The sequence below is a fragment of the Gopherus evgoodei genome, chromosome 18, assembly GCF_007399415.2.
Source record: "Gopherus evgoodei ecotype Sinaloan lineage chromosome 18, rGopEvg1_v1.p, whole genome shotgun sequence".
Classification (NCBI taxonomy): Eukaryota; Metazoa; Chordata; order Testudines; family Testudinidae; genus Gopherus; species Gopherus evgoodei.
The window spans coordinates 12,117,711-12,130,758 of record NC_044339.1 but is presented as its reverse complement, the minus strand read 5'-3'; the positions used below and the strand labels follow the sequence as shown (position 1 = coordinate 12,130,758).

Below are 13,048 nucleotides of genomic sequence, written 5' to 3'. Positions count from 1 at the left end.
TAGCACATCTGGCACATAAATATCTTGTGATGCCAGCTACAATATTGCCATGAGAATGCCTGTTCTCACTTTCAGGTGAAGTTTTAAACAAGAAGCAGGCAGCGTTTTTGCCTGAAAATGTAAACAAACTTGTTTGTCTGAGAGACTGGCTGAACAAGAAGTAGGACAGAGTGGACTTGCAGGCTCTAAAATTTTACACTGCTTTAGTTTTTAATGCAGTTTTTTTTTGTACATAATTCTACATTTGTAAGTTCAACTTTCATGATAAAGAGATTGCACTACAGTACTTGTATTAGGTGAATTGAAAAATACTATTTCTTTTGTTTTTTTTTACAGTGCAAATACTTGTAATAAAAAATATAAAGCGAGTACTGTACACTTTGTATTCTGCATTGTATTCAAAATCAATATTTTAAAATGTAGAAAACATCAAAAAATGTCTAAATACATGGTATTCTATTATTGTTTAATTGCATGATTAATCATCATTTGTTTTAATTGACAGCCCTAGTAAATATTTATAACTAGCTAATGGTGGGTGTACATAATTACAAGTGACAAAGCAACAGCATATATTGCACTGAATGTCTCCTTATATTACTTTTTTGACTCAAATAGTTAAGACATCCTGTCTAAATCCAGACCAATCCAAAGACCCCAATCTTTCTACAAGGAAGCTGATTATTTGATCAGCATGACTAAGAACTCTGAACAAAGAGCTTTAGACTAAACCAGCCTACAGTCCAAGGAGTTAAATTCTATATTTGCAATATAGTTTCTCCAGTCTCCAAATGGTGGTACTGGAAATGGATTTTTACAATAGGTGAGCCATTCTGATGGCTATTGTGAAGAGGGGTCCAACGAACATCTGAACTGTTTTCAGCTTGCAAAGTAATTGAAAGTGATAGTTTTCAGGCTAGAACTGTATTTGTCATTTTCTTACTCAACAGATCTGCTCCTGATGTGTTTTCAGACACATCATGTGTCTTAGCTCCCTCTAGTAACAAAAGACTATTTCTTTTAGTAGCACAGAGACAGAACGTCTACTGCAGAGTAAGCTTTATTGTGTTCTGGCTTATGCATCAACAGAATTGTTAATTAAATCATAAGTGGAGGGCTAAGTTGTTTTCTAGGTTACAGACAGACCAGGAAAAATGGGTTGCAGAGGCATCACTTAAGACATAATTTAGTTGGTAGCGTTATTACTTATGCTGCCATATGAGCAGAAAAGAACTATCACTCTAAGTTGAGTAGGGTAGACAGAAAAAAAAATTGTTTATATATAAAATCAGCAAATTTAGGATCTGACACCCCTGAGAGAAAACATAGTACAAAACCATTTTCTTGGTCACCTTTTCAAATATCTACACTTTGAGTGTGCCAAAGAGTGGTGGGCAAAACTTTTCTTGAAGACCTTAAGACTTCCCTTTTTACAGTGACAGACACAATAAAAGTTTGTTACAGTGTGTATGATGTAGTTTGAAACAGACACAATTACATGGAATTGTTTCCTGTTGAGGATGGTACTTTTCAAATGGCAATCAAAACAAGGAAAAGAGCACTACTATTCAATATGTGGTAAAGACAGCAAAATTAGTCAACTGATGCAGCATAGAATAGGAGGAAGTCTGAGATTTTATTGATAGTGTTGGATACAGGAGACAAAATCTCCTTCCCATTTTAGTTAGGCTGATGTGATTAGCTTTAGTATACATTTGTTTTCCCTAAAGGATCTGCCTAAACCTATCTCCCAAGTGGAAAAACAAGTATAATAAAAATCCTGCCATGTAGCTGACAAAACCTGATACATCTTCCTATTGCTGAGCTACAACTGCTTTAATCTGATTTAAAAAAGACATCGATTCAAAGTCAAAATAAGTCACCATTACCCTAATTCAGTGTGGGTTAAACTTCAAAGCAATGAACTAGCTCTGTCACATCCAGTAAGCAACTCACATGAAGGCAAACAAGAGGTAGCAAGTCACCCTAGATTCCCTACTCCACTAGGTGGCATCTTTGCAACATGCTGCATCTTCCTCAAAAGGCTTTGGTTTGTATTAGGATTTATTTTTAAAGCAATACAATACTAATAATAAATCCCACAGACTGTAAGCTTTAAAGTAATTATTATGTAAGAGGATTGTGATATTGCATTCTTGAGAATATTTTTGGTGCACAGACTTCCTCACTCCCATAAGATTCCCAGGTGACAAAGTACTACTATTAGATAGTTCATATTGGCAGAATCAGGCCTTGTGCGGTGAAGCACCATTGTTGGGAACCTGTTACTATTGAATATACCAAAGAGACCTCATCCAGGACAGCTAGGGGTGCTCCCATTACTCCAGGTTCACTTAGAAATGTTATTTAGCCAGTGTTACAATTAGATATATGCTGCTGTGCAGGAGCTCAAACTGGGATACTCATGAAAGGATGGAGAGCTCACATGTGCAAATCCTAGACAATAGAAAATTATTGGTTAGCAACAAAAACAGAACTGCCTAACCAGATTGTACTTTTTCAGCAACATGCCAGCTGACTAAAGAGCCTTTAGATACAAATTTCAGCAGCTTGAGACACTATGTGAAAAGAAAAAGGAAACAGTTTTACTCTCAAACAGACTAGGAAAGAGAGAAACTGTAAATAAATTAGGACACTATGAACTAGTTTACACTGTTCTTGACTGTTTTCTTTGCAATGGGAGAGGTGAGTTGTTGAGCTCTAGGAGCCAAGGACAGGAGAAAAATCCCAAGGGAACAGAAGAACATTAGAACAACCATACTGGGTCAGACCAATGGTCCATCTAGCCCAGTATCCTGTCTCTGACAAAGGACAGTGCCAGATGTTTCTGACAATTGAAGGGTCACCCAGAGCAGGGGGTTGCATCCCTGACTATCTTGGCTAACAACCATTGATGGACCTATCTTCCATGAACTTCTCTAATTTTCTTTTGAACCTAGTTATATTTTTGGCCTTTACAACATCCCCTGTAAATGAGTTCCACAGGTTGACAGTGCATTGTGTGAAGAAGTACTTTCTTATGTTTGTTTTAAATCTGCTGCCTACTGATATCATTGGGTGAGTCTTGTTCTTGTGTTATGTGAAGGGGTAAATAACACTTATTTACTCACTTTCTCCACACAATTAATTATTTTATAGATCTCTATCATATCCCCCTTTAGACATCTCTTTTGTAAGCTGAACAGTCACGATCTTTTTCATCTCTCCTCATACTGAATTTGTTCCATGCCCTTAATCATTTTTGTTGCCCTCTCTGTGCCTTTTCTGATTCTAATATACTTTTTTAAGATGGGGCAACCAGAACTGCAAGCACTATTCAAGCTGTTGGGGACTATGGGTTTATATAATGGCACAATGATATTTTCTGTTTTATGTATTCCTTTCCTAATCGTTCCTAACATTCTCTTAGCTTTTTCATTACTGCCATTGGACATTGAGCAAATATTTTCATAGAACTATCCACAATCTCTTTCTTGAGTTGTAACAGCTAATTTAGAAACCATCATTTTGTATGTATAGTTGAGATTATTTTTTCCAACGTGTATTACTTTGCACTTATCAGCACTGAATTCCATCTGCCATTTTGTTACCTAGTTTTGTGAGATCCCTTTGTAACTCATTGCAGTCAGCTTAGGATTTAACTATTTTGAGTAATTTTGTAGTCTGCAAATTTTCCCACCTCACTTTTCATCCTCTGTTCCAGATCATTTATGAATATGTTGAACAGAACAGGTCGCAGTACACAATCTATTTACCTTTTCTCCATTGTGAAAATATTATAAAAGTCTCTTTTGCAGTACTGTAGATCATTTAGATTTTCTGACTGCCTTTATGGTGATGAAATTTTTCTCTTTTTGCAGCAGTCGTACAAAAATAATTGCAAAGCAGACACAAAATATTTACAACAGCCCCAAGACAGAGACAGCTTCTAAGCCAGTGCCGTATCTGACCACTGTATGATTTCCACATACACCAATCACATACGGATATGTGAAGATAAGGTCCCCACCCATCAGAGCTTGCAATGAAAAGACCATCTAAAAACAAAGGGACAGTAATTTAACACTTCACTGTGCAGAGGGCTAGGGTTCATAAGCTTTGTAAACCCTTCCTAGGATAAGGATGTGCAGAAAGGAAGAAATGCTGAGCATGGCACACAGAACTGTAGAAAGTCGTCTTCACTGCACTCAGTTTGCTTCAAGTGATATTAATATAAGCAAACCAAAGAAGAACACGTAACTTTTTTCCCTGACATTTTTAGGAGTGTCCTTTGGGTTAATTCTTACTGTATGTCTTCAAAAACAGCTATCAGAAGTACAACCAGCAATGTTAAATTTGTGCAGAAATGGGTAATCCATTGCCCCTTATTTTCCAACATGCTCTACATACTATTATGTAAAATGTTGCTAACATTGAGGTAGCCTTACAGACCAGCATATGAACAAACTGACAAGTTAAATCAGGTTAAACAACTAGAGGTCTGACTGCATTTCTTCAAGAAAACATCCCTAAAAGGTATCAGAGGGGTAGCGGTGTTAGTCTGGTGAGGTTGTAGCATAGTTTTATTGAACCCCATAAGGAATGGGAATTTTTCTGATAAACACAAGAGCTGGAGGGAAAGTCACACAAACACAGCAAAGCTGCTGCAGACCAAGGTAAATTTAACATGACACCAGTGGTTACTGTCACAGGAAATATGTATTTGGCAACTGACACAGCAGGTCACCCAAAATAGGGAAGGGTGTGAAATGTTGCCTGGGTTTTGGAATTTACTGAATGTTTACAGTCAGGGAACAAGCACTTCGGTGGTTTGGAGAACGTACCTCACCACGTGCAAAAAATTCCTGTTACAATGACAGTAACACTGTTCTGTCACAAGTTAAACAAAAGTCAAAGGGAAACTCTCCCTCTCCATTCCCTCCCTCCGTTAAATAAAAACTTGAGTCTCTCATACTTGTTACTTCCAATAGCAGACATATCAGGAGGCAGCTTAAAATATTCTCCAGACCTTTTTGCTTCTCCTCGTTTCCTTCTTTCACACATCTTTCTCTTACTCCTTTCCTTCCTCTTCCCTTTCCATCCTCCCTCTCCCACCTTCCACCCCACCTCTCCCCCTTCTGTCTCTATCCTCCCACCTCTTCCACCCTACTCCCGCCTTCCATCTCTATCCTCCCCACCTCGCCTCCTTCCATCCTTCCCCTTCTACCTCATCTCTCCTCTTCCCTGTCCACCCCCCCACATCTCCCCCTTCCATCTCCACCCTCCCACCTTACTCCCACTTTCCATCTCCCTCCTTCCATCCTCCCTCCTTCCCCACCTCTACCACTTTCCACCCCATCCCATCTCCACCCTCCCACCGTACTCCTGCGTTCTGCCTCCATCCTCCCCACCTTCCATCTCCACCCTCCCACCTCTACACCCTACTCCTGTCTTGTCTCCCTCCTTCCAATCTCTCCCCCATTCCATCCTCCCTCCTTCCCCACCTCCACCACTTTCCACCCCATCCCATCTCCACCCTACTCCTGCCTTCCACCTCCATCCTCCCCATCTCTCCCCCTTCCCTGTCCTTCCCCCACCACTCCCACCTCTCCCCTTCTGTCTCCATCATAGCCCGACTCAACCTCCCTCCCATCCCCGCGCTGTGTCCCTCCCAGTCCCTCTCCCTCCGCCCATCTCTCCTCCCCTCGCCCTCACGCCGGTTTCTCCCATTTCCCGCCCCTGTTGCTATGGCGCAGCGGCCGGGCTCTCCCCTCCCCGCGCCCTGAGCGGCCGTGGCCGCAGCCGCCTCCTCCTGCTGCTATTGGCCGCCTCGGCGCGGGGCACGGCGTGCTCAGCTCAGCCGGAGCAGCCGGGCGGGCTCACGTGATCTCTCCCCAAGATGGCCGCGGCGCCTGCTTGTTTTGATGAATAATCTCTGTGTGGGGCAGGGGTAGGGGCAGCGAGCCGGGCAGCGGTCGAGGGGGCAGCCGGGCGGGCACTGAGTGGGCAGGGCTGAGGCAGGCAGGCACTGGCGTCGCCCTTCCTGCAGTATTGGGGGCAGCAGGAGCTGGGGGCAACAGGAGAAGGGGCGGGAAAGCAGGAGCTGAGGGTATCTGAGCTAGGGCACAGGAAAACGAGGAGCAAGAACTGGGGCATAGGAGGAGGCTGGAGCTGGGGCAGGGTGCAGCAGTCGCAGCTGGGGCGCAGGGAGGCAGCAGTCACTGAGAGGACCTGGACCTGGATTGCTGACTGGCAAGCAGAGAGAGGGTGCATTCTGTATTGTTGTGCTTCATCTCTGACTATGCAATTCTGAGACACCCCTGGGGCAAGAGGCAGCAGGACCGAATTCCCCCGAAGCTCCCATCCCCTAGAGAAGCAAAGAGCCCCCAAACTACTTTCACCATTAAGAGGAAAGCGATGGAGGAGCTGAGCGCTGATGAGGTGAGTTTGGGGGGTCTTGGGGCGGAGGAAAAGGTTGGATGCTGGGAGGGAGAAAGATAAATTGAAGAACGGAGTCTTGGCATTAGGGTGGATCTGAGGGGTACTTGGCGCTCTTTACGAGAGGAGGATGGGATTGAGAGGGTATTTTGAACTCTAGGGTTACACCTGGGGTACTGGGTAAAGCTATTAATTTTTCTGATTTGGAGAAGGAGGAGGGGTCACTCGTTCTGGGGTTGTTCATGTAAGTCTTGCTGATCCAAAGGGAAAACTTGGATTAAGAAAAGTACGATAATGTGACTTTTCCTCTGTCAAGTGTTTGTGTGTTTTTTCACTCAACTCTCTTTGTAGCTCCTCAGCATGGTTTTTCTAGCTGGTAATTATCTTGTTTGAGGGTGAAGGTTGAATTCTTTTTCTTTTGGCTAATTGTTTATTTGTATGTTTGTGTCTGCCAAGTCCTGTTCACTTATGGGATGATTTCTTCATTTTGGATTAATTTTTAGGAATTTAAAAAAAAAATCTCACTCTTGGGATTTTTACCTTGTTTTTGAACGAGACATTTAAAATCTCATCAAGTGTCTTCCCTTTGTCAATAGTTGAGACAGTTGAGGTGTATGTGGGGTTTCATATTTAACAGGGTTTATTTTTTTTAACAGCTGTATGAAGAACTCAGGTTAGCTCATGTTAGAAAAGGTCAACTTTTTTTCTGTGGCTGGCTTCAATTCCCTTAATTTTTTCCTTCTCTCTTATTCTTCCAGTTAAAGTTGTAAGTTTGTTTCTTGTAGTGGGCAATAAGTGGGGCAAATCATTTGCACACTGCTTCCGTTTCTTCTTTATAAATGGAACCTGTTGTACTCTCAGGATCTGCTGTTGCATTTGTATTTTAGAGTAAGATTAGATTACTTCTGAAGTTTTGCTGATCTGGACATAGGAGTTTACCTGCTTCTAGTAACCTCCAGCTGCCCAAGTGTCCACTGCATGTACAACTTCACACCTACATTCTCTTCCTACCCCTTCCCTTAAAAACATTTTCATAGGACACTACATTGTAAACAATGACAGATCAGATCAGCTGCAACATAATTGTTCAAGGCATCAAATTCAGCTGGTTTACTATAGGTTAATTGCAGATTTACTCTCTATGGTTAGGATGTAGTGGTAGTAGGGAGAAATGGCTTTTATTCTGTGCCATACTTGGTGACCAGCTTGTAGAACAAGGTGGTGGCAGCGGCGGCGGCTGCTGCTGCTGCTGTTCAGGTTTGTATTACAAAATATTGTGATATTTTTGATCATGTTGTAAGTCATGATTTAGCTGTCCTGCTGTGTCACAATAGAAGCTAGGAAAAAGTGCCTCATAGGTATGTGGCTGGGGATGATCTTCATATGTTGTGGTGGTATAGAGACTACATTTCCCATATGGCACTGGGTGGGGGATGTTAGTAATGTAGTTCCTATTATGGGGAACAGCCTATAATTTAGTAGGTATGTTACAAACATATTACTCATTAATCTGTAATTCTTTTGCTCATACTTCTCAACTGTGTGTGATTATGAAGCATTTTATGTTAGATTTTTAGACCATTCATCCCATAGAAAACTGGTAGTGTCACTGTTACTGTAAATTACTGACATCAGAACTGCAGCATCATGGAACTGAGAGGGCAGAAAATACAGTGTCTCTTCCACTAAGGATTCCATCTTCATTAAGGAAAATCTCTGACTCTCTTAAGTAACTTCTTAAAGTCTTCCTCAAGTTTCCTAGTACAATTTTAGCCAAAGATCTCGGCTAGCTAGTCCTTTGGGTAGTTGCTTGAGGCAAGCTTTATTGTATGTTTTGTTTTAAAGGGCCATCAATTTTTGTGGTTAACATATGCACCCTTTTAACTGGAAAAGACCTTCAGAACCAAATCAATTTTATTTCCTCCAAGTTCTCCTTTTTACTGCTACTGTTTGCAGCAGGTCCTGTATCTTAGATGGCCATTGTTGGAAAATATAGTTGTTTAAAGATGACTAGATTTCATGTGTCTCTAAATTGGATGGAGCTGAAAAGAAAACTCTTCTTTTCAGTGGAAACTTTATATGCTGAGCGTTGCCAGTGGTTGAAGGTAGTGACATGGGTTGGATGTTCTTCTAATTTCAAAATATAATTTAACTACAGTAGAACCTTCCTGAGATCTACTAATTAGTCTGGGAGATCCACTGCACATTACTGAATTTAGCAGATTAGTGGGTGAATAAAGAAACACAACTTTTAAAAGTGCAAGACTGAAACATTACAATATATATGTTAAGGTCTGAATTCCCTTAAATTGTACATATGCCTTTAACTTTATTTCAAAAGAAGAAAGATCAAGGCATTGACAAGTGTTTCTATATAGTGGTAAATGTTCTGTGGTATGTTTTGTAAAAGCATTGTCTTCGTAAAGTGAGAGCTCACTACATTAGTATTAAATCTGAGGTGTGTCGCATAGCAAAGGGAAAGCTAGCAAGGTTCTGCTGAATATTGTAAGGTCTTCCATATTCATGGAGATGGAATGGGATATTGCCACACAGAACTATACTCAAAATATTTAGTAAGAGAAATGAGTGGATTTGTCTGTCATAAATATGAGTCAGCCTAACAAACTAAAACTGAAAGAAATATGGCAGAATAATGGTCTTGGTGAATTATTAGTGTCTGTTATTAGTATGGAAAATATTTTATCTTCTGATCTTATGCATCCCTTTCCTTCTCCTCCTCCTCTGTAAAATCTCTTGCAGTTTTATTCTGAATATTTGTTTTTTGTCTTGATTTGTGTCTACATGATGTGAAAATGTGGCTAGTCTTTAAAGAAGGACACTAATAGTCTCTGATTTAGATTCTCTCTTAAGAACTCTTAACACTTCGTTCAATGAAGGCTTCAGGTTTTCACCTTTTGTGACCGATTAAACTTTCATTGTAGTCAATGACCTTCCATTCGCTTCAGAGAGTGTTTATTTGGAAACCATAAGGCCCAATGGTCCATAATAATTTTAAGTGACTATTATCAATGCTTGAGCCTTTATATTGCTAGTTTTTCAGGGCAAGGGCTAGCATCTGTTTGGCACAGTTCACTAATTGCATAGTGAAGTGTTCACTTATGGCAGTAAAGCTGCAGGCTGATGCAACTTTTCATGGTGCTATAATAAAGCACTGTTGTGAAAAACAAGATTTGTAGCACCTCAAGAAGATTATGTGGAAAGAAGGTCTACAAGAGCATGGAGACATGAAAGAGGAAGATGGGGCAGAAGCATCAGGAGAGTATGAGAGATAGGTCGGAAGAGCAAGGCCAGAATTGAATGAAATTTTGAGTTGCAAATGAGGCAAAGCTAACAATTGCCAATTTCTGTTCTTGTTTTCATGTGCGACGGAAAAATGTGGCTTAAAGTTGAGACAATTTGGTGACCTGTCATTTCTTAAAATGTCCTTATTTTTAAATGGGCTAAATAGCCTCCATCAAGTTCTTAAATGAACAGTGCATTCAGAAGATGAAATATTTCTTAAACTTGCTTGGCATGCTGTAGCTGATGTATTGTTTTATTTCCCTATGATATATTAGGGTCTGGAGTTTGTCAATTCTTCTCTTGGCATTGTGCAATTTTGAAACCGCTCTTTCATGGAAAAATAAAGGTTATTTGCTTAGAATCTCAGCTATTCTAGTACCATTGCTCCAAAATAGTTATGAATAAAAATCACTTCAATTTTTTTGATCAAAGGTATATGAGGATGAAAGACTAGTGCTGTGGTTGTATTTTTATTGGTCTGTTGTATGAATAAAGTCATGAATTTGCTATTTGTAGTGATCAAGCTATTTTTATCTTTTGTGTTGTTGAGTATCCAGCTGACAGCTTTGTAGAAGTCCATTAAGTTGAAAAATGTTTCTGAAAGCTGATTTCCAGAAAGAGCCTAGATACATAGTGCTACGTGAACTGATAAGAACTAGTGCACCTGTTGCATTGAGCTGCTTAAATTTTTGCGTTAACCTTTGATACAATATTAACAAATTTAAGTTATATAGGGAAGATAGCTCTTGATAGTTCAAGGCCCCATATAAAGAATGGCACAAAATAACTTGCCCTTTACTTACAAGATGCTGTTGAAACGGAGACCTGTATAGTGTAGGGTTTCTATATGGTAAACAGTCATCCTTTCCTAGTAAAATGTTTCCAAATACTACCTTCTTTCTTCATTCTTTGGTAAGTACTAATTCATTCTTAAAGTGACCGTTTTGAGAAGAACTATGGGGATTTAAGCACTATCTTAATACATTTGTGAGTCTGGAGCCTAGTGCTAGGCACTGCAAAAAACGTGTCAGGGTATGGCTACACTTGAAATGTGAGTGTGGTTGGAGTGCCAGCGCTGGGAGAGCTCTCTCCCAGCGCTGCATGTAAACCACATCCTCTACGGGTGTAGCTTGCAGTGCTGCGGCACTGATTACACTGAGGCTTTACAGCGCTGTATCTTGCAGCGCTCAGGGGGGTGTTTTTTCACACCCCTGAGCGCGAAAGTTGCAGCGCTGTAAAGTGCCAGTGTAGCCAAGTCCTCAGTGTCTGCCCTAAAGAGCCTAGGGCTAGATCTTCAAAAGTATTTAGGGGCTAAAGATGCAGATGGGTGCCTGCTGGGATTTTCAAAAGTGCCTAAATGCCTATCTCCCAATAGACCTCAGCTAAATGGTGAGGGGAAGCTTTCTGGAAAGAAATTGTTCATGTTACATGCAGTAATAGTGCCCTCTTTGTTGCAGGTAATAATTGTGACACTTCTCAGTAGAACTTCTGAGTTAACTGTTGGTTTGGTCTGTCACTTTATGTAGGTGGGGGGGATATGAAGTGACACCAGGATGCAATCAGATCTTGATTATCCTCTTGAAACTGGGGGATCAAGGGAAATAAATAATGGATAACAGAGTGGGATTTCCTGTGCAATTAATACATGTTGTGTAAGACATGACCTTGCTTTGGATAATCAAGATTTAACTGCATTTGAGAACAAATTGGTAAATGTGCTGATCGAGTGTTACTGTTTCAGCATCTGTGCCTTTTCCTCTCCTGTTATTTTCTCCCCCTTGATCCCAAATTTGTTGGCCTGCTATGAAGATAAAAGCTAGTAAGGCAGAAAATGTGCTTGAATAATATGGACAAGTGTGACATCAAACTTGTTGTCTTACTTTCCAATGACACTTGAATGATTTTTCTTTTGTATGTTTGCTGCCTTCCCTTTTTCCTTCCAGTCACACCACTAGCTGAATTACTATGTTTCTCCTTCCCATTTCCCACTCACCTCTGTTTTATTCATCCTGCATACCACTTCTTTATTTGAAAAGCATTCTGTAAATATATGAATTGAATGATGGGGAAACTGATTATTTTTAAGAACTAATGCAACTTCCAATTAGATTATAAATCCAGCAATTTTGTTTTACTAATTATCCTCCTTGACACAACTTCTGTTTGTGAGCAAGGCACACTTAATTTGGTCATATTTTTGTCTGGCTCTAGCAGTGTTGGTACAGTTGAACTTGGCAATTGGAAAAACAAAAGTGAGGCCATGTGGTTGACATTTCCTCAGCTATGCATCAGAGTGTCAGGGGATGACTTTTCATTTTTCAGATAACATTAGCGGAATTGTCTGACATTTCATCAACACTCTCCTTATCTGTGACTTTTCAGTCATTTTTTCATGTTTTCTGCTGGAAATTATTTTGAATGGATTAGTCAGCCTTCAAACCAATCATACCTGGCTAATAAAGATTGTGTTTTTGTTTCTTCCACTTCCATTAATTTGAATGAGAGTTTGTAATGACAGGTAGACTTTATGTATTCTCTTTTGCTTATTTTCCTTGTCTTGCGGTAGCTCTTGATATTAGCAGGGCAAGAACAACAACACTCTGTAGGATTTATAGTATTAGAACTGATCTAGTTGGTTTATGCTGCATAGAGAACTGTGTTAGTGCATGGTGCTCTGACAGGCCTAGAGTTGTCCACCTTGCAATACTTTTTGCCTGTTTATTTAAAAAAAAAAAAAGAAAATTCTGTGTTGAGGAACAATGTTTTAATCTAGGTCAAAACTGACATTTGAAAGTCTTGACCTATATTAAAGCAGTGCTCCTGAACACTGGTGTAGATTTGTGTGTCCACAAAAGCAAGGGGTTAATTTTACAATACAGACAACCCTAAACTTTCCAGAGCTCCGAAAAAGAGGTCTGTGGAACTTGAAAGCTTGTCTTGTTCAACACGTGGGCCTATAAAAGATACTACCACACTCACCTTGTGTCTCTGAGTACTAATGCCATTGCTTGGCTAATATTGATGGCTGCTGCAAAACATGAGAAACAGGCAAAAAGGGAGATGTAAATTTTAAGTGTTACAAATACACACGATAACATGGGCATTTCAGATTGTGTTTTTAATTGTAGTGTAGAGTGGGGCCTCATGGATGTCACTCACACGACAGTCAAAATCTACTGTTGACAGCTGTGTTTAAACATGGTCATTTGCTAGCATGGCTTTCCTGACCTGTTGGGATCGGATTTTTTTCCCCCAGGGAGACATGCTAGACAAACTGTAAATATCCTGAGAGAGAACTTCTCTGTGC

The 13,048-nt window shown here is 40.3% G+C and overlaps 1 protein-coding gene across 4 annotated transcripts in view; it reads left to right on the top strand.

Moving 5' to 3' along the window:
- Positions 1 to 5,895: 5,895 nt before the first annotated feature.
- Positions 5,896 to 13,048, top strand: part of UBE4B (ubiquitination factor E4B) — a 62,777-nt gene continuing 55,624 nt past the window's right edge. Inside the window, exon 1 of one of the 4 annotated variants that reach the window (XM_030537329.1) lies at positions 5,896 to 6,441. In XM_030537329.1, coding sequence (XP_030393189.1) covers positions 6,418 to 6,441 — 24 coding nt within the window. In that variant the 5' untranslated portion in view covers positions 5,896 to 6,417. The remainder of the gene's footprint in view (positions 6,442 to 13,048) is intronic. The other 3 variants (XM_030537330.1, XM_030537331.1, XM_030537332.1) reach the window with 3 other exon arrangements.